General features: G+C 42.9%; 1 protein-coding gene across 3 annotated transcripts in view; it reads right to left on the minus strand.

Annotated features, from left to right (window-relative positions):
- CPPED1 (calcineurin like phosphoesterase domain containing 1) overlaps positions 1-22643 on the minus strand; it is a 98339-nt gene that overhangs the window by 56874 nt on the left and 18822 nt on the right. For all 3 annotated transcript variants that reach the window (XR_013218187.1, XM_077275153.1, XM_077275154.1), the window contains exon 3: positions 154-576. Coding sequence is in view for 2 of the 3 variants with exons in the window: in XM_077275153.1 (XP_077131268.1) it covers positions 154-576 (423 nt within the window). In the remaining variant the exon portion in view is untranslated. The remainder of the gene's footprint in view (positions 1-153; positions 577-22643) is intronic.

Genomic DNA, 22643 nt, shown 5'->3' on the forward strand with positions numbered 1-22643 from the left:
TTCCGCACTGAAGGGCAGATCAGATACCAGTAATATGTTTCTGTAAATCTTATACCAAACATACTGGGGATATGAGAGTGTAGTATTTCTTCTATAACAAAGCAGACAAGGACACATCAACATGAATTATTTATCGATATTAAAGCGCAGTACCTGCTTTATGGAACATCTCTAATAGCTCTTGTCGAAGTGATTTTTCCAGGTTGAAATAGTTATTATCTTCATCAGGATTCTGGAGGAATAGAGGGATGTGCTGAAAAATGATAACTCGCTGGCAGGGACGTTGTTTGGCTATGGCCAGCTGCTCAGCAAGCCACTTGTCTTGATTCTCCTTCTGGTCAGGGCACTTCGATGCATCGAAGAACAACTGTGTATTTAAGACCAGAAAGAAAACTCCACCAACCCAGAAAGAGAAGTAGTCATCTCCCCAGTTGTTGCAGTAGGTCTGTATGGTCTCAGGGGTTGGTGCGTTGCCTATGTCATGGTTTCCGCTGACAAACACCATTGGGATGTCAGGGTTGGTCTTCAGGAGGACGGTTTTCAGATCACGTTCTTGAGCTTCTTTCCACTCAATTCCTAAGAAAATAAAACAAAATTAGAATCATCATCTAAAATGTTGCGTGACGTACACCGATGAAGCAATTTACTTTACCATAAGAAGATCAAACAATCTAAGGTTATTCACAAATAAGGCAACCTCAGTATTTCAGAAAAAAACAAAAAAAACACAGAAACAGTCGGAATTCACATCTCAAGACATTTATAGCATATCCACAGAACAGGTCATAAATATCTACAGGTTTGGTCACCCCTGGTCAAAATTACTGTTATTGTGAACAGCTAAGCAAGTTGAAGATGTAATGATCTCTAGAAAGCCTGAAGTTAAAGATGATAAATTTCCTTTGTATTTTAGGCAAAAAAAAAAAATACATTTCCTTCTTTTACATTTTAAAAATTACAAAAAGGAAAATGGGCTGATGCAACAGTTTGGGTATCCTTGGAGATTCATGTTCTCAGGTAACTTTGACCAAGGTTTCAGACCTCAATTAACCTGAGGGTTATGGCTTGTTCACCATCATCATCATTAGGAAAGGCCAGGTGATGCAAATTTCCTAGCTTTATAAAAACCCAGCCTCCTCTAACCTTGTGCCAGAAAACAGCAGCCATGGGTTCTTCTAAGCAGCTGACTAGCACTCTGAAAATGGCGGAGGCCCACAAAGCAGGAGAAGGCTATAAGAAGATAGCAAAGCATTTTCAAGTTGCCCTTTCCTCAGTCTGAAATGTAATTGAGGAATGGTAGTTAACAGGAACAGTAGAAGTAAAGATAGGGTCTGGAAGACCAAGCAAAATTTCAGTGAGCTGCTTGTAGGATTGATAGAAATGCAAATCAGAACCCCCACTTTACTGCAAAAGACCTTCACAAAGATTTAGAAGACTCTGGAGTTGTGGTACATTGTTTTACTGTTCAGATATACCTGCACAAATATGGCCTTCATGGAAGAGCCATCAGAAGAAAACCTCTCCTGCGTCCTCACCATAAAATTCAGCATCAGAAGTATGCAAAAGAACATCTAAACATGCAGTTTGGAAACAAGTCCTGTGGATCGATGAGGTTAAAATAAAACTCTCTGGCCACAATGATCAAAGGTGTGTGAGGAGAAAAAAGGGCACAGAAGTTCAGGAAAAGAACATCTTGCCAACCAGCAATAAGCATAGGGCTGCATAAATCATGCTTTACGGTTATGTTGCAGCCAATGGCATGGGGAACATTTCATAGGTAGATGGAAGAATGGATTCATTGAAATTTTAACAAATTCTTGATGCAAACATAACACCATCTGTAAAAAAGCTGAAGTTGAAAAGAGGATGGCTCCTACAAATGGATAATGATCCTAAACACACGTCAAAATCTACTATAGACTACCTCAAAAAGGCACAAGCTGAAGGTCTATAGTGGCCCTCACAATCCCCTGAGCTAAACAGAATTGAAAATCTGTGGCTAGACCTCAAAATATCAGTGAATACAAGACGAAACAGGAATCTCACAGAAATGGAAAAAATTTCCAAGGAAGAATGAAGGAAAATCCCTCAAACAAGAATTGAAATACTCCTTTCTGGCAAAAAAAAAAAAAGCATTTACAAGCTGATACACTTGCAGGGTGTCCGAACTTTTGCATAGGACCATTTTCTGTTTTTTAATTTTTAAAATGTAGAAGATGAACATTATATAAAGGCCTAAAGTTAAAACAGCATGTAGAAAAGCCGGGGAGACACCATGACGTGTTTCTCAATGCAAGCAGTAAATAGCCAGGTCTTTCACCAGGAAGGAACAACCACGGGAAGGGCAGCATCCAATAAAGGAAAACCACCTATGCCAAAACATGGTATCCATCCACAGACAGCTGTTTCGGGGTATTAGCCTTATGTTCATAGCCTTTTCACTAGGCACTGCTCCTAATAGCCAGTTCCCTACTCCACACAATATACCATATTTTATTCCAAAACGGTTAAAACATCATGGCCAGGAGAGTGAGGATAGGAGTGTGCGATAGCAGGTGCTGACGACGGCCGTTTCGCACTGGAGCAGCGCTTCTACGGGTCTGCTATCGTACACTCCTATCCTCACTCTCCTGGCCATGATGTTTTAACCGTTTTGAAAAAAAACATGGAACTTTTTAAGGATCGGTGAGTGCTATCCACTTTCTTTCTTCAATGGAGATCACCAACGTGTTTTTTCTGGAGGAGCACCCGGAATCTTAAGGTATAGCATGCAATTGTTCACCACACCTGTGACACACAGACTCAGCAGTATTAGCGGTGCCGTCTTCTTTTTTCCTTTGGAATCGTGGACGCCTTTCAATTAAATGTTCTGTTCTTTTTCGGCAACTTCCTATATGGATGATAGTTTGCCAATTACAACACTAATTAGCCGATTCTAAATCTAATTATAAGAGTACTCATGGACATTAAAGGGAGCCTGTCACCCCCCAGGCGTTTGTAACTAAAAGAGCTACCCTGTGCTGCACTAATGCTGCGTTCTGACAAGGTGGCTCTTTTAGTTCGAGTTTTGAAATTTTTCCCTCATACCTCGAAATCGCCACGGGGGCCGATCTTTCACCCCTAATCCAGACGCCTCACAGCCGTCACTCTTGGCCTCTGCGCGCCGCCTCCTCTTCCTTCATTAGCGTCCCCGGTGTCTGTACTCTAAGTTCGAATGGCAGCGCAACTGTGCATGCCGGAAAAAAAACAACAACAGTGCAGGCACCGGGGACGATAACGAAGGAAGAGAAGGCGGCGCCCGGCGCGCAGAGGCCATGAGTGACGGATGTGAGGCGTCTGGATTAGGGGGGGAAAGACCTGCCCCCCTGGCGATTTCAAGGTATGAGGGACAAATTTCAAAAACGATTTTTTCAGCAGTGGCAGGGACCCGAACTAAAAGAGCCACCTTGTCAGAATGCAGCATTAGTGCGGCACATGGTAGCTCTTTTAGTTCGAAACGCCGGGGGGGGGGGGGGGGGTGACAGGTTCCCTTTAAATGAATGAATAAATCTCCAAACCCAGTGATTTCAGATATTCCATGCGTGGGGGTTTTTCCTGACTTTACTCTGAAGCTATTCATGGAATTCACTGTGCCCCATGCTTGGTTTTACGGAAGATGAGCTGCACCAGACGTGTATGGAAGCAGCTTATGACTCTCCTCATTCAGAACACCCTCATGCTCATCATCTGAATAGGCATGTATATGGCAGGGTCAGGAGCAATCGCAGATGGCAAGCACTATTAGAGTGCAGGAAAAAGATACAAACTTACTGTCAAGGGAATCTGTTGCCAGGCTTCTGCTACCCCATCTCAGAACTGCATGGTGTAGGGGTTGAGATCCTTGTTCCAGTAATGCATCACTTACTTTATTTGTTGATGCAGTTTTTTTTCTGCGGCAGATCTACTGGTTCTCTGAAATCTGAGCTATGTATAACTCCGCCCCCACACTACTAATTGGCTGCTTTCTGTGTACACTGTGCTAAGGAAGAAAGCTGCCAATCAGTGGTGAGGGCGGGGATAGACTACCTGGCAGCAGGCCAAGTAGTCCTCTAGCGATCATCTCCTGCTGATAAAATAGTGATTGTGTAACGACTACACTAAGCAGCACAGTACATGACACATTGCTGAAATTAGGGTCTCTTTATCTACATTATGCTGCTCACAGATTAAGTAGCACAAACCTGGTGACTGATTCACTTTAAAGGGTCTTTATGTGACAAGAAAATTAAGTCCTTTCCGCTCTCCTGACACAGTGCCATTTTTCTCTAGAGTGTCCCTGGTATTGCAGCTGCAATATCAGACAATTTTAGTATTCTTTTTAGAGAAAAACAGAGTCGGTGCAGCCAGTTCTCATTGTGATCAGGGCTGTGGAGTCGGTAAGTCAAACCTCTGACTCCGCAATTTCCATGACACTGACTCCACCAAAATGGGCTCCGACTCCGAATCCACAGCCCTGATTGTGATGGTCTGATCAAACATCTGCTTGATATTCCGCTTCATGAAACCAATAGGAGTGTAAAAAATAGATAAATAGTTTGTGGTTTACTGTATTTTTACTTTTATCCAAGTGTTGAAAAAAGTTTGTCTAAAGTTTTCAACAGCTTAGATACTGAAAAAAAAAAAATAGAATCTTGCGAGAAATAAAAATGAAACAAAATCAAAATGATGAAGACGGGCATTTCCAAGCAAGATTCCCTTTACTTGACAATAAAAGAAGACAGAGCGTTAACAAGGCATAAAAGAACTGGCACCGAAACCAAGAAAATCGCTCTGAAATCCTGGGTCCTATTTGCCTGCCGTGCGACGTCTCAAGTTTGCGCGTTATTAAACTAGCTTTCTGGAAGCATTTTTCTACATTCTGAAATACTCTGGTGTCCAGTTAGCTGCCTGAATGTGCACATTATTGGTTCACCTTGTGCTGTGAAAATAACCTCCATGCTTCATTTCAGCAGATCCTCGCCACAGACACAACACATGCTCTTCAAAAAAGTATTGCTTCATTTATCACTCCCACCATCACTTAACGCTTTTATATTAACTGTGGATGATAGAGGGAAGATGACAAAAAAGTTTGGAGAAACTTTAGACGCCTGAAGTCTACGCAGAGTTGGAGATATGCTACAGGAAAGGTCACTGTACTTAGAAAACAAGGAGAAAAATAAACTTGATTGGTAAAACATCACTACCGCTTCATCAGCTGGATTTCCAAAACATTAACTGATTTAGAAGTTCTCCCTATAACAAACTAAAAACGTAATGAAAAAGGCCAAAATGTCCTACTAACGAACCTGACATGTGGCTAAGAACTTTGGTGCTAACTTCCTATAATCCGCGGCAAGGTGGTCACAGACCACTCTTGCCGGTGATTTTCCTGCTTGTGATGAGGTCACATCGATACAGCAGCTCTTTGCCTTCCACTTTGCTCTGCTGATTGAGTGTCTCGGCCGATGCCATTCTGATTGAAAGACAACTCCCTGCTTCCTATCTGCGGGGAGCCAGTTGTCAATTAGCATGACGTCGGCTGTGACGCCATGATAACAGAGAAAACTGGAAGAAAAAGAGCTGCTCTGCTGACGTGTGGTCAAATGAAGCCAGAGACTCGCTGCTTGAGCTGGGGGAGATCATCACAGGGCAGAACAGGCAGGTAGTTTGCATCTACATGTCAAAAAGTTCTTATCCTGATAGCCAAGAAGACCTAGTCTAAGATAACCTCATTAACTATGGCCATGGCCTCCTATGGCACAAGTTTGCCAATTTTTTTTTAGACCTATGTTGCCCTACTAAAAGCATTACAAATCAGTGATGAGCCTCTCATAAGGTATCTATTCTCCTTGTGGAGATCCAATTACTAAAGATTGTTTAGGAGGGTTGTCGAACAAATAAAGTGCATTTTAATAAATAGACCTTGGAATAATAAGAATTTACACAATTGGATGCTTAAAAAAAATGTTCCTGTGCTGGGATAATCTTATAAATGTGCCCCTGCCGTGTACTGTGTAATGGCTGTGTCTGACCGTGCAGGAACATGGTCTGATCATACCACAGCTCCTGGGCAGGAGGGAAAGCAAAAGAGAGTTTACAGATAAAACAGAATGGGATCTTAGATGCTGTTTTCTGTGAGGTAAAACATTGTTTAAAAACCGGAAGTGAAAGGTTTCACCTCACAAAAAGAATCTCCAGATTCAATCACAACTGCTGCACCCAGTACACTAAGTGACATATTAGTGGAATCTGTATCTCGGTCCCTACCTCATGATGCTGTTAGATTATATATAGCAAAAACCTGCTAACAGATTCCCTTTAAAAGCTCTCTCTAAATTAGAAAGTTATAAAATAACAGTAGTAATACCCATCTTACCAATGCTCTACTGCTAACACACAGATCGTGGCCCTCACCAGCTCTGGTCTAGCAATATTGTGTTGAAACCACTAAGGCTACAGTCACAGCCAGTGATTGACTGCAGAGGTCACGGGTCATGTCAACATGATTGGCGAGCCAGGAAGAACAAACACTGGCTTGGATCAGTGGGAGATGTGTAGGAGGAACATTGCTTTAATTATTTTACAGTATTCAGAATGTTTTTAAATAGTTGGGAGGAAGACCCCTTTCAAGGGAATAACAGCACCATGAGTTAGGGAAACTATCCGGTCACTTGGATTAAAATTGTGTTTAAAGTTTGTTGGATCCTTCCCTTTCTGAAATGCTATAGGTCACGGTCAAATACGAATAAAGCGGAAGGTCAATGGACCGTCAGTTGCCGAACAGTTTCTACAACCGCTGCCTGACAAATCGGCGTTGGCCAAAGACTCCGGAATAATTGAGTATTATTTTAGACGAGTACACATTCTACGGACGGACGACATGTCATGCTTTATAGAAGACCTGCAGAGACAACACACATCCCTTCCAAGTTTACCATTTGTGCTTTACGTCTACCCAAGGAATTCTTTACTATTCACCCATCATGCAACTTAGTCATGCAATAAATTGAAAGACGGCATAAGCCAAGAAAGGGATGTGAGCATTTGGTTTAGCAGATAATGTGAAAGCCCCTCTGAGGACAGGCATGTTTTCCGCATGCTGCAGGAAGTCAGGCAGAAAGAGCACTTGTGGCCAATATGATAAAGAACCACTTGAAACACCATAGGGATGGGAGAGTTAGCAGTAATCGCTGATTACTAGGCACACCGCCTTGTGTACGCACGGTCTGGTGTCCACGAACCGATAATGTAAAACATGAAGGGCGATTCCATGATTTCTTATTAAAAAAAAAATTAGAACCTCTCCTTTCATACGAGACTTGGGGTCCCAAGCATCACAAATTACCCACGAGGCCTCCAGAGATACCAACTCGGGATAAGAAAACGGCAAAAAATACAATTCCCTGTTTGTTAAGAGATTGTACAGAATAGGGAAACAAGTAGTTGCATTTCCCTAATAGCGATGTAGATGGGCTAGTCTTTGACCTTATTGTGAAAGGTGGTTTCTGGTTTCCGAAAATGCTCGTTCCAAAAGAAGAAGAGAACCGATCAGCAGGATTTTGCTAAGTAAAGTGCAGACATGGCCATATTGGTAGTGCGTATATACTGATTACAATTACCGTATATCTGTTCCAAAGATATCTGGTTTGTGGATTTGGTTTTGTCTGCATTTTAATTTTCTTGTAATCATATCTTGGTGTTTCGGGAAGAGACTGGGGGTAGGGGTCTTCAGCTCTTGCTCCGGCCCCTCCGCTGCCTCTGGTGTCTTTATATTTTGCCTTTTTTACATTTCGCACCCTCCTAGTCGGGCGCAGATCGATTTCATTGTGGCTTTGGTAAACTGGAGATCAATCTGACAGACTCAATGCTGGATCCGGAAAGGGCAAGTAAAGCATTATTTTTATCCATGATAATCATATTAAAAAAGGAGAAACATTGGAGTTTTTGGCAAAATTTCTAGCACTCAGTACTAAGTGTAATACTAAAGGGCTTCAATCAACATGATATTTTAAGGACCCCATCACCTACAATGTCCATCCACCTGCTCCCAAAGGTTAATGGAGGGAGGACACTAACCAATATAGCCCAGTGGCTGTTGTAGAATCTTCTCTGGGGATTCCTCTCCCATACTGCCCCCTTAATACATATGGTCACAAAAATCAACCTATGTTAAGTTGAATAAAGGGGTCATCTTACCCAGACTGAGGCACACCGCTGGACGCACCCCGACGCACGTTTCGCCGCTATATAGCCTTGCTTTCTCAAGGGGAGGTGTGTTAATGGTCTCCTACAGGACCTTTTATATCCACAGTATTTTTTTTTTTTCATTAAACCATTCCCTGAAAGATGGTCAGGCCTCTTATTTTAGCTGCTTTGAAGTGATTAAAAGAAGCTCAATAAGAAGGAACATAGTCGTTGTGACATTGTATTGCCCACGTTCTTTCTTGCCTGCATTCATTTAGTGATTTTTCAGCCGGGTTACAGGTGGAATTCGCCTGAAAAAGACATTGTGTGGAAATATCCCAAGTGCACTAAATAGTTAATATAATATTTATAGCGAAAAAACGCGAAAAAAACGCTAAAAATCCTGAACGTGTGCACATGGCCTAAAGGATAGGTCATTAGTTTCAGATTAGGAAAGAATTGACACCCGGAACCCCCCGCGACCGGGGTTATAAACCGTTAGCAGCCAATCATCTGTCTACAAGCTAAAAATACAATAGTAACGGAAATCTCATTAAAATCCTATATAGCACCACATTATAGGACTTGTCCGTGTTCGCAATCTGGGAGAACAGATGAAATGAAAAAAAGACATTCACAAGGTTTTTTATATTAGCAATGCAGTACTAAATCCTAACCGCGATTTAACCCTTTAAGGACCCGAGGGGTCCAAAATAAAAGAACCGACGTGCCCCGCAATGCCCTACACATTTAACAAATTAATATTCCCATTGATTATGAGATGTTAAGTGCGTTAGTTACATCACAAGGATGCCTGTGTATATGAACAATTGTGAAAGGAAGTCATTTTAGAAGCAGAAGTAAAATGTTTAGAGGTTTGGAGAAAATTACATGTGCACGGTTTGTGACCACACTTAAGGTACCGTATGTGCACTAGGTGGCCTTTTCAGACGGGTTCCAAGGTGAACACAAAAAGCACTGGATAAATATTAAAAATAACGAACATATGTCAAAAAGACTTGAGCGCATGTTCCATCTCTTAACTTCTTATAAAAAAAGCGTTGTCCACTAACTTGGACATCCTCTCCTAAATTACTATATTCCCAGCATGCAAAATAAAAACAACCTGTACTCGCCTCCGGTGCCTTCCTCGCTCCAGTGATGCTGGCGTTGGGTCTCTCGTGACATTATAATCCTGCTAATTTTGCTGCACTTTCACTTCGTTCGGATGTAATTGACATCCGAAAAAAGTGAGAGAGCAACAGCAGTTCTGACTTTCTCCAGATTTCAGTTTTGCCTGAAGTGAGTGAGAGTGAAAGGGCTCTTTAGCGGCCGCTGATTGGCTGCAGGGCTCACGTGACATAACGTCATGTGAGCCCTGGGAGACGTGGTGCCGACATTGCTGGAACGGCGCAGGTGAGCACAGGTTGTGTTTATTATATATGGAGGAATATAGTAATCGAGAAAGGGTTGTCCAAGTAGTGGACAACCCCTATCACTAACCGCTTCAGACTTCGAGAGCTGTGAAGTCAGGTGACAACCAATGGGCGCTTTGCGGGAAACGCATTTAGTTTCTTCATGTAGAAAACCTGCGCAGTATCATGATACAAGACTGGAATGTATTTTTCACGATGGAACAGATAGCAATAAATCTGTTGAACATCTAGTTGAAAAAATATAATCAAATTGAGATTTATTTTCATTGCATAACGATAATTTACGGAGATTTCCATTTACAACCATGCTTTACTCGTTGTGAGGACCAGTTTTTAGAACCCCTATTAGCCAACCTTGACACTTAAATTAAGCTTTTAGTTCATATTAATAGTTTGAGGAGTTCAACCCACAACAGCTGCTGTATCGGATCAGATTTGCTGGTATAAGGCAGATGATAAAATGTGCCGAAGATGGTTGTGTTATCGGTGGTTGATTTTGAAAGATTTCAGTTTCCACATCTTGAGTGACTACGTTAACTCGGATGCAACATAAATCCAAAAATTGGATTTCTTTTATAGCTCAATCATATTAAACCATCATCTGTAAATTCATGGCATCATTAGTTAGAAAAGATCTGGTACGGTCACGAAAGGGCTACTCCAATGCAACGGATCATCTTTCAACTGCTGTGCACCATAGACATAAATTTCCACCGGTCTATTTCTTTTGTAACGTACGCCATTTTTGTGGCGTAAGATGATGGCATCAGGCGGACTCTAGAAAGTAGAATTCATAATCTTGTAGGATCCAATAAAGTAAGCCATTTAGAGACGACCTTTCACCAAATTTTTCATGTTGATCTGGGCAGACGATGTAATAGTGGCTGCAGAGCAGAATAAAACATTTTTTTTCTATTTTGCCCTTCCGTTGTGGAGATCAAAGTTTTGGCACCTAATGAGTTAACATTACTTAAGTCCAAGTGGGTGTTTTCAGATAGGGAGAGGTACAGCCCCAGTGAAGACTGAGTTCCTATCTGATAGCACCCAATTGGACTTATAAAAAAATCACAACAAAAAAAAACTAGCTATGTGACAATATTTTATCTCTGCAACAGAGGCATGAAATGTAAAAAAAAAAACGTTTGCCAACGTCTATTTTGAGGTCTGCTGACACACAAGAGAGGCGAGCTACAAGAGTTAGGGTCCATCCTGATTATTGCACTGGGATGGCTTTTATGCTCTTTTGATCAAAATAGTGTCAATTACGGTAATTATCCTATGTTATTTACATATACTATAGCTATTTACTTACTACAGGGTATTTTCTCATTGCTTTATCATATTATGTCTGTTAATGGCCACAGTGTGAATGCCCACCTAAACATTGTACTTTTACCAACAGGTGTGGCGGCTCATTTCTTTGGTTTTGCTTTATTTTTTTTGTACTTTGTACATACAAGGCTGTGCATCCTGTCAATATAGCTTTCTACGGGCAAAACAGTCAGATCTGGGTCCTGCTCTTCCCCCGTCTATTTTGAGGTCTGCTGACACATAGCGAGATGAACAAAAAGAGTTAGGGTCCATTTCTAATTGAGTACACCTTGAACATGGAATATATGTCGAACAGGGAAAGTGACACTTTAGAACATCTTTTTTCATTTTACACGAGAAAATTTGACATTTCACCATATCAGCCATTCCCGGAAACGTTGCCTCTTCCTTATCAAGCTATAATGCAGATGTTTCCCTCACCATTTTGCATTTTAATACCATGTAATCTACTTCTGAAACAAAAATGTCCTGTATCTGGAGCCCGGAAAAATGCGTTTGTTGATCCGTTCTATAGACGTACATCCCTCAGTATCCAAGTTGTCACACAATATCCGATTAAAGTGTAACACGTCAACCACCCAAGGCCATGCAGAGATTTTAATGAGATGTCATGCTTGATAACAATCCCTCATACTTCTTATTACTATGCCGTGCAAGGGAGAAAGGTTTGCCTTTAAATGTGACAACTTCACCTTAATTCATCCCTCCTGGCTTTTACATCATGCACAGGAACAAAAAAAAATAAAAATCTTTGCTGCTTTGTCTTAAAGGACATTGCCACTTGTCAGGAATGATGCAAATGTTTATAGGATAAAAGGTCAAAAATAATTGCAAAAGTGTCATCTCTGCCAAACTTAACTGGCTTATCGAGAACTTATTGAGAAGAAGGGAGGTCATCTTTACAAAAGATGCCCGCAGACAGATGTCCCTTTATTGTAAAGAAGATTCAGGTTTGACCTTTACTCTGTCAGGCTGCAAGGCTCATAAAGAAATCAGTCATTAAAAAGGGTTGTCGGGGACACTGATAGCCTATCCTTTGGCTAGGTCATAAATACCTGATCCCTCAGGATGTGACACCCGGCACCCCCACCGATCAGCCGTTCCAGGTGTCGAAACTGGGTACTGCATATTCGCCCCTACTAATTTTAAAAAGGGGCAGATATGCACCCCCATCGATCAGATATTGATGACCTATCCTAGGGATAGGTCAATGTAAAAGTCCCGGACAACTCCTTTAGCTTAGATAGTAGCTATTACAATAGGAAGGCTGCTTTAATTCTTTTTGGAGGGAGCTACTATGCATACTTCTTTGCCAAGAGAACATTACCTGGCCTACAAGTCTCCCTTCACAATGAAAAACTGCACCCTCTCACCAAGCCAACCCAAAGCCTGCACTGCATTAACAAGGGCAAAACCTCTGAAATAATTGTGGAACTGTGGATCACATCAATGACACTTCTAGTAGAGAGGGGTAAAGTGAGAACATTTCTGCCCTTCTAAGTGGTTTACTAAACATTTTATACCCTAAGCATCAGGGCTGTGGTGTCGGATTTATGGAGTTGGTGTCCATTTTGGTGGAGTCGGAATCGGTATAAAATGGACCGACTCCTAAAATCTATAATACATTGGGTACAGCAGTACAATGCCGGATGTGCTAAACATGTTTTCATAAGAATTTGGGAAAGTAATGAAATGTCCTATAAAGGTCTGTTCTGTTCCTCATCTAAGGATCTCTGCTTTTAGATGAGATGAATCTGTGCTGCACTTTACGTACATGCTCAATAGTGACCAGTGCTGTGGAGTCGTAGTTGAAATGAATCTGTGCTGCACTTTACGTACATGCTCAGTAGTGACCAGTGTTGTGGGGTCGGAGTCATGTAGATGAATCTGCACTGCACTTACTTACTTACATGCTCAGTAGTGATCGATGCTGTAGAGTCACAGTCAGGAAAATTGAGGAGTCGGAGTTTTGGCTTACCGCTTTCACAGCCCTCAACTGTCTTGTCTAACCACCTGAAAATGCTACACCTGTATGTGACCTATACCTGAGCATTATATTACACTCACTAGCCCGGATTCATCAAGGCTGTCATTTTCACACCAATCTTGATAAAGGTGCAGAGTGCAGTGCAAGTCTTACGCCAGACAGAGATAAATTTATCGGGCGAGTGGTCACCATGTCCCAGCCCGCTGACTTAGTTAGAGCTAGGCGAAAATGGGTTGAAAACTCCAAAAGTTGCAAAATCTTTAAGCAACTTAATCTTGCACAACAATTTGGTGACTTTTCACAGCTTTTTATGACATAATTCAGGCATAAAAGCTTTATAAATAGGGCAAATTACTGTACTTTCTAGACTTTAATGTGGTAGACCTTTCTAGGAAGCTGGGCTTCACTACAGGGAATACAAAATTGATGGGTACTGCTTTACGGGTAAGACACCCTGCCAAAAAGATATGGCCACAGACTACCACAAGCATCAATTTTAAAGTTTCTACTGAAATCCAAGGGCAGGAAAAGGAAATTTAATGAGGCTTTCTATGAATTTATATTGCTTCATGGAAAGTAGGGTGCCGAAATCTTAAAGGGTCCTTCTCATAGTACCGCTTCCACAGGTTGCCGACTTCCTGGTTAACTGACACAGTTAATGTCAACAGCCTGACCGGGACGATACGCTCCCGATGGGCCGATATAAAGCAGCCTAGCCTCTGCAACACAGAAAGTGCTGTGGGGTTGAAGTTGGGCAGGATGAGGATCTAACAGCGCTCTCCAGTGATCCAACCAGCATCAGTGCAGTGCTTACAAGCTCAATAGGAAAGAGCTTGTGAGCACTGCAGATGTTCCATCACCACTGCACCCCCCTTTACCAAGAAACACTAAAAAGCGATAAGTAGAGAGAGGAAGTAAATGGAGGCAGATCGAAATAGCAAGTACATATATAGCAGCTGAAGGAGTGCCAAAAGACCAGATCTGCCCATTAGCCCCTTTCCCATGCAGAGTGCTTTTCAACTGGAGACTAATCGACGCAAAATCATGCCCCAATGCATAAAAACATAGTGTAACTCCTATAGTGAGCAATCGAATATGTGTCAAAATGGAACTTTTTCATATACTGTACTCCTGCTTGTTTATATGGATGTCGATGTGGCATTCTACGCACTATGCTTTACGGCTCTATAGATGGTTAATGGTTTAAAGAAAAGATATCGCTGTTGAATCGAGGCTATTAATGTTTATAATAATGATTAATGTGTATAATCCCAATCAAGAAAAATCTAAAGTAATTCTTATGTACAGGCTGCAGCTGACAACTTAAATCATTGGATGCAGTATTGTGTATGTGTAAAAAGGCAGATACTGCCAAAAACGAGGTCAAACAGAGACCAAAGCTTCATGTTTTGTGTTGGCTATGACTCACTGAAGTCAATGGATCGGTCAGAGGTATTTTTGGGGATTCGGATGGACGCTCCCAACAAAGTCAAGAATAAACAGTGAAACCTGATATGAACTCAGCCTGATGCAGCTCAAAGCCAAAAAGCAAGAACTGTTTGTGAATCAAATATTCAACCTTAGAGACACCAAAAGACATAAAAAATAAAAAAGTGTACTCCACAAGCAATAAGCCAAAACCAAGAAGCAGCAGCTGCTCTCGCTCTGTGGACAGCCATAAATTTAGAAGGTTACATGTGATTCCAAATGAGATATGCTTAGTGTAGAACATGAGGAGAAGCTGCCTCAGCATGGAAGAGAACAACGACTACCGAGCATTGTAGCTGTGAATCCAACACTGGGGTTAGGTAAACAGTTACTAGAAAGCAACAGCACTGTATGTTTGTCTCTCACTATGCTCCTCTCCTCGTTTCCTTGCCCCAGAGAATAAAATAGGCATATGTAATCTGATAATTCATCAGGCTTGTCTTAAAGTTTAATTTTACCAATTTTTAGAGTGCATTTTGAGTACAAAAGATGGGTATAGTGGGAGTGGATTATAAGTGGAGAAAGAAGCATACTTCTTAAAGATATATTGCTTATACTACTGTTTTATACAAAGATCTATAAGTCCACACTGGTATTTTGAGGGGATCTATACCTTTCAAGTCACTTTTCTTAGTAAGCCGTCCTGTATGTGTTCATGAGGAAGAACACTATTTCTGATCATGATTTGACTTGTATCCACTGTTTTACAGACGCTCCCTCTCTAATTTGCAATCAACTCTGAGCTGGTGGAAGACGACTAGCTGCTATGTCGTCTCCTACACACCAAACACAGAAAAAGGAATTGCTCTTTTTTTCCTTTGATAGTAAAAAGACAGCAGAGTTATGAAGGAATTTATACAGCAGTACTGAGCAGAGTAGCTGTGAATTCAGGACTTGGGGATAAGCTAGTTTCTAACTCTGCTCATTCCCCTTCCAAACTCCATATAGATTAGTCTGCTGTGTAATCTTACGCCTCATTTTGACGACAGTACATCTTGCCCTGAGCAAGATGGATTTGAGCTGCTTGAATTCAGGAGGCTGGGGAAGAAATAACTAATGAGTGGAGAAAGTATATCTATCTGATATATTATATAGTTTCTTAAATTCACTTGTACGACTAATTTATGTACAGTTTATTGAAAGTACAGTACAGTTCCCATTTAAGCATTGTATTTGACATTAGTCTTCTGATTTCATAGACATAGCTTAAAATGGTTGTCCCACAAAGTTAATTTTAATTAATAGAGCTTGGAATACGTTTCGCAATTAATATTTAAAAAGTTCCTGCGCCAAGATAAAAGTTTCATGACATGTACTGTCTTGTTTGCCCCGTGTCCGACCAAGCAGTACTGCTCCAGTTTATGGTTGGCACATACCACAGCTACTGGCCAGGGGAGAAAACATAAGTCACTTATGATAAGCGAGTATACAAATCGCACAGTTGGAGCTCGCAATTCTCTGCATGTTTGTTCATAGGAGCAAGCATTTCTGCCATGCTTCATGCCCCCTGAGCTCTTCATATATGATGGCAGCGACCGAGGAGTCCCAGCAGCCACTGTGCTGATATATCACCGATTTCATTTATGATGAGCACAGTGGGCTGGAGAGGAGGTAGAAACACACGCTCCTGTGATAAAACAGGCAGGTAAATGTGTTACTTCAAAGAAAGGAGCATCTGCGAGCCCCCATTGTGTCATGTGTATACTTACTTAAAGAGAACCAGTCACCCCCAAAATCGAAGATAAGCTAAGCCCACCAGCATCAGGGGCTTATCTACAGCATTCTGTAATGCTGAAGATAAGCCCCCGATGTAACCTGAAAGATGAGAAAAAGTGGTTAGATTATACTCACCTGGGCGGTCCCGCTGCGGTCCGGTCCGATGTGGGTCGCGGTCCGGTACGGGGCCTCCCATCTTCTTAGATGACGTTCTCTCCTTGTAGTCACGCTACAGCTCCGGCGCCTGTTGAGGGCAGAGCAAAGTACTGCAGTGCGCAGGCGCCGGGAAAGGTCAGAGGCCCGGAGCCTGCGCACTGCAGTACTCTGCTTTGCCCTCAACAGGGCAGACAAAGTATGCCTGCGCCGGAGCCGCAGCGTGACTACAAGAAGAGGACGTAGAGTAGCTGCGGAGACACCATCACGTGTTTCTCAACGCAAGCAGTGAATAGCCAGGCCTTTCCCCGGGAAGGAACAACCACGGGAAGGGCAGCATCCAATAAAGGAAAACATCCAATACAGGAAAACCACCTATGCCAAGCATGGTATCCATCCACAGACAGCTGTTTCGGGGTTTTTGCCCCTCATCAGTGTGGAGTAGGAATCTGGCTATTAGGAGCAGTGCCTATTAAAAAGCTATGAAGGCACAGATGATTGGCCTCGGGGAGACCAAAACATCCAACACCGCGGAGACACCAACACGTGTTTCTCAACGCAGTGATCCAGAACACTACCCCCATCCCTTATGGGAAATATGCAAATGCACGTAGAGTAGCTGCGGAGACACCATCACGTGTTTCTCAACGCAAGCAGTGAATAGCCAGGCCTTTCCCCGGGAAGGAACAACCACGGGAAGGGCAGCATCCAATAAAGGAAAACATCCAATACAGGAAAACCACCTATGCCAAACATGGTATCCATCCACAGACAGCTGTTTCGGGGTTTTTGCCCCTCATCAGTGTGGAGTAGGAATCTGGCTATTAGGAGCAGTGCCTAGTAAAAAGCTATAAAGGCACAGATGGTGGTGTTGGATGTTTTGGTCTCCCCGAGGCCAATCATCTGTGCCTTTATAGCTTTTTACTAGGCACTGCTCCCAATAGCCAGATTCCTACTCCACACTGATGAGGGGCAAAAACCCCGAAACAGCTGTCTGTGGATGGATACCATGCTTGGCATAGGTGGTTTTCCTGTATTGGATGTTTTCCTTTATTGGATGCTGCCCTTCCCGTGGTTGTTCCTTCCCGGGGAAAGGCCTGGCTATTCACTGCTTGCGTTGAGAAACACGTGATGGTGTCTCCGCAGCTATCCTACATGCATTTGCATATTTCCCATAAGGGATGGGGGCAGTGTTCTGGATCACTGCGTTGAGAAACACGTGATGGTGTCTCCGCGGTGTTGGATGTTTTGGTCTCCCCGAGGCCAATCATCTGTGCTTTTATATACAAGAAGAGGACGTCATCGTAAGACGATGGGAGGCTCCGGACCGGACCGCGACGCCCATCGTACCGGGACCGCCCCTGGGTGAGTATAATATAACCTCTTTTTCTCATCTTTCAGGATACATCGGGGGCTTATCTACAGCATTACAGAATGCTGTAGATAAGCCCCTGATGCCGGTGGGCTTAACTCATGTTCCATTTTGGGAGTGACAGGTTCCCTTTAAGCTTCCTCACCTTAACAGCTATTGTGGTATATGCCAAACATGAACTGGAGCAGCTCTACATGATCAGACACTGCTAATAAAAGGGTACATAGCACATTTATATTGATCTCAGCAACAAGAGCATTTCTTTTTAACATATTACTTATTATTCTTCCAAGATCTATTCATTAAAATTATACTTTCATCATGAGACAACCCTTTTAAAAAGGTACCTATGAAAGAGACAGAGTTCCAGGGCTGTGGTGTTCATAAGCCAAACCTCCGACTCAGACTCCCGACTCCACAGCACTGGCTCACTTCTGATCAGGAACAGAACAGACATTTATAGGACATTTCATAACTCTCTCAAATTCTTATGAAAATTTTTTACAGCACATCCTGCATCATACTACTGTACCCAATGTATTATATATTTTAGGAGTCAGAGTCGGACCCTTTTATAACAACTCCACCAAAATGAATACTGACTCCACAGTCCTGCAACGTACCGATCCAATACAAATTATGGTACGTGATGGTGCAGTTACTTTATCAGTACATATCAATGGCATTGCTTCACAATTCTAGTTATAGGAAAGCGTCAAAGTCTAAGCAATGAGAATCCTCATATTAGGTAACTTGCAAAGCATTTTGTGTGTACGGTATACGCTGATGTGCAACAGTCCTCAGTGTCACAATAAATAGATAATGAAGACATTAAGTATTCCACATTAATTTAGGTTACTTCTGCAGCCATTGTCAGGAAATTACCATATTGTGCCCAACTAATGTGCACGTTTTCAACACTGGCCCTTGCAATATGCCTTATGATCCAGCTTAAATAATGCAGAAGACTTTTCATTCCGGAGAGCTTCTTACACAAGACTCTGCCATACAGATCTCCTGCATTATTGAAATACAGATGTTTAGATTCACTGCTGTTTGGTTACTAAATTTAAATATTAAATATCTCATAGCCTAAAAACAAAAAAAAAAAAATCTGCATCATCTTATAGCTTAAGGGACAAAGACAATGTATACTACACAGGAATGGGTGGAGAAAACCTGCCAGAAGCTCTAGGGTCCCCAGACAAATTACATTCATTAATAGAGTAATAAAAACAAAGTTTAAATGTCTTTCTTGCCATAAATTAATTTGCCATAACTGAGAAAAATGTAAATCTTTATGTAAATGAGGTATCAAGGATGTGCCGATCTCCAGCACATCCAACAAAAGATGGCCAACCTTTTGGCAGCTCTGAGCCACATTGTAAGAGTTGACTTGGGCCGCACAAGGACCTTTAGTCAAGTGACCATGTTGTCAAAGATCCTTCTAGATTATGGAGAACTATCACTGCATTATCAGTGATAAGGGCAGTTTCTCTTTTTCTTAGGGTACCGTCACACAGTGCCATTTTGATCGCTACGACGGCACGATCCGTGACGTCGCAGCGTCGTATGATTATCGCTCCAGCGTCGTAGACTGCGGTCACACGTTGCAATCACGGCGCTGGAGCGATGCCGAAGTCCCCGGGTAACCAGGGTAAACATCGGGTTACTAAGCGCAGGGCCGCGCTTAGCAACCCGATGTTTACCGTGGTTACCAGCGTAAACGTAAAAAAACCAAACAGTACATACTCACATTCCGGTGTCTGTCCTCCGGCGTCTCAGCTTCTCTGCACTGTGTAAGCACAGCGGCCGGAAAGCAGAGCGGTGACGTCACCGCGTCACCGCTGTGCTCGCTTTCTGGCCGGCCGGCGCTCACAGTGCAGAGAAGCTGAGACGCCGGAGGACAGACACCGGAATGTGAGTATGTACTGTTTGTTTTTTTTACGTTTACGCTGGTAACCAGGGTAAACATCGGGTTACTAAGCGCGGCCCTGCGCTTAGTTACCCGATGTTTACCCTGGTTACAAGCGAATACATCGCTGGATCGCTGTCACACACAACGATCCAGCGATGTCAGCGGGTGATCAAGCGACGAAAGAAAGTTCCAAACGATCTGCTACGACGTACGATTCTCAGCAGGGTCCCTGATCGCTGCTGCGTGTCAGACACTGCGATATCGTAACGATATCGCTAGAACGTCACGAATCGTACCGTCGTAGCGATCAAAATGGCACTGTGTGACGGTACCCTAAGACGGGAGGGACCAGTGGCCTCTTTCGAGATGGGAACTTTTAGCAACTAAATAGTTAACCCCCCACCCCTCACCTCTAAAACAGGCTAGTTCTGGGCCCACCAAAAGAGTGAGCCAGTCCAACATGGAACAGTGTGGATAGGGCAGCCTAGGAGTGAGGTCATTGCCAAGGGGGTGATGGGGGAATTTGGTTATTAATGGTCTCTCCTGAAATATTGGCTTTGCCTTTCTTTTGCAATGCCGACCGCCAGGCAGCTTATAACCTACTAAATGGTGGCCCGATTCTAACGCATCGGGTATTCTAGAATATGTATGTATGTATGTATGTATGTAGCAGCCACATAGTATATAGCATAGGCCACGTAGTATATAGGAGCCATGTAGTATATAGCAGACAAATACTACGTCGCCTGTGCGATATACTATGTGGCTGCTATATACATACATACATACATACATAAATATTGTAGAATACCCGATGCGTTAATACAGGCCACGCAATATATAACAGTGGCCACGCAGTATATAACACAGCCCAAATAGTATATAGCACAGCCCACGCAGTATATAGCAGCCACGCAGTATATAACACAGGCGACGTAGTATATAACACAGGCCATACAGTATATAACAGTGGCCACATAATATAAAGCACAGGCCATGCAGTACATAACACAGCCCACATAGTATCTAACACTGGCCACGTAGTATATAGCAGCCCACGCTGTATATAATGCAGCCCACGCGGTATATAACACTGCCCACGCGGTATAGAACACAGCCACGTAGTATATAACACTGGCCACGTAGTATATAGCAGCCACGCTGTATATAACGCAGCCCACGCGCTATATAACACAGCCCACGTAGTACATAGCAGTGTGGGCACATATCCGTGTTAAAAAAAGATAATTAAAACAAAAAATAGTTATATACTCACCCCCTGGGATCCAGCGAAGCTGTCCCTATGCGCGCGGCTGCCGCCATCTTCCGTTCCCAGGATGCATTGCGAAATTACCCAGATGACTTACCGGTCTCGCAAGACCGCTAAGTCTTCTGGGTAATTTTGCAAAGCATCTCTGGTAACGGAAGATGGCGGCAGCCGCGAGTGCATCGTCGGACTATGGAGGGTAAGTATAGCAGGTTTTTTTTTTTTTTTTATTATTTTTAACATTAGATGTTTTTACTATTGACGCTGCATAGGCAGCATCAATAGTAAAAAGTTGGGGACACACAGTGTTAATAGCAGTGGTAACGTGGCATAGCGCGGTACGTTACCGCTGGCATTAACCCTGTGTGAGCAGTGAGTGGAGGGGAGTATGCGGGCGCCAGGCACTGACTGCGGGGAGTATGGAGCGGGCGCCGGGCACTGACTGCAGGGAAGTAGGGAGGGACTAATCGGACTGTGCCCGTCGCTGATTGGTCACGGCAGCCATGACAGGCAGCTGGCGAGACCAATCAGCGACGCAGGATTTCCGTGACGGAAGTTGCAGACAGAAAGACGGAAGTACCCCTTAGACAATTATATATATAGATGAAGCCTCTTTCCCCGATTCCTGCTTCTTTCAGATTACTTCCTCTCAGGTTTCTCCTTGACTTCCTTCAATCGTTTTCAGTCTGTCTTCTTTCTCCAAGTTTCATGCCTACTTCCTCCTTCTTGCCCCTTCAGCTGCTCTTGCAGGGTCAGGAAGAAAGCCAATAGTAAAGTGTAATGGGCAATTTGTGATGAGCTGCCGAGATGTGAAGTATACTTCATAATCAAATCAGAACACTTCTAAATAACGTTGCGTTGGCATGTTGAAATATTGAGAATTGCCGCTTTGCCAAGTTCACCATGAGAAGACATAATGTCTGATGGTGTCAATTTTATGGTCAGCACTTGGAAGAGAATACACTGGAAACCTCATATCTCCACATGTGTACAAATTGTGACAAGTAGTCACAAAAAATAATCTCATAGTACTTTAGGCATACAAATTTGTGTTGGTCCGCGATCATAGTTATCCTGGTGGTTCGTGGGCAACAGGTTGGATATCCCTAAGCTAGAGCTTCGAACGTCTGAATTATTCACCAAGTAACGCCTTTCCAATGGGATCGATTGATACCTCACTGGTAATAGTCAAGCAATCTCATACAGTAATCTTTTTGTTAACAGAAGGGAGAGTGCTGTGCACATGAACAAGACTTTCCCACATTGGGAAACCCCCTAGGCGGGAACAGCGTGATAGATGGGGATCGGACCGCCCTGGAGGCACTTCTAGACTCCATTTATAATAAAGATTCAAAGTTAATTTTCTCACTGATTAACTATTCTTTTGCAGACAGGAAGGAAGAATTGAATTTGTTTTTTTCAAAAACCACACTGCAATGTAATTAGTTTGGTACACCTAAAACTCCAGACCGGTTCTCTTTAAGAGCGCAGTCAGACGGCCGTATAAGGCGGACAGAGATCGGAACGCATGGACTGGCTGGCGGCTCTCCCCACCATGAAGCTGGCCCGCATATGTCAGGAGAGCCACCGGACAGTCCGTGCATCAAGTTCCAATCTCGGTCCGATTTATAAGGCCATCTAACTGCGCCCTAAAAGTGACTGTAACTGGACAATTGTGCTGGACTGGTCATAGAACAATAAAGAAAACATTAAACCATTTATTTACATCTACGTCTGGGAGGAGAACCTTTAGATACCGGAGCTCCACT

The sequence above is a fragment of the Ranitomeya variabilis genome, chromosome 7 (assembly GCF_051348905.1).
Source record: "Ranitomeya variabilis isolate aRanVar5 chromosome 7, aRanVar5.hap1, whole genome shotgun sequence".
In the NCBI taxonomy this organism is placed as follows: Eukaryota; Metazoa; Chordata; class Amphibia; order Anura; family Dendrobatidae; genus Ranitomeya; species Ranitomeya variabilis.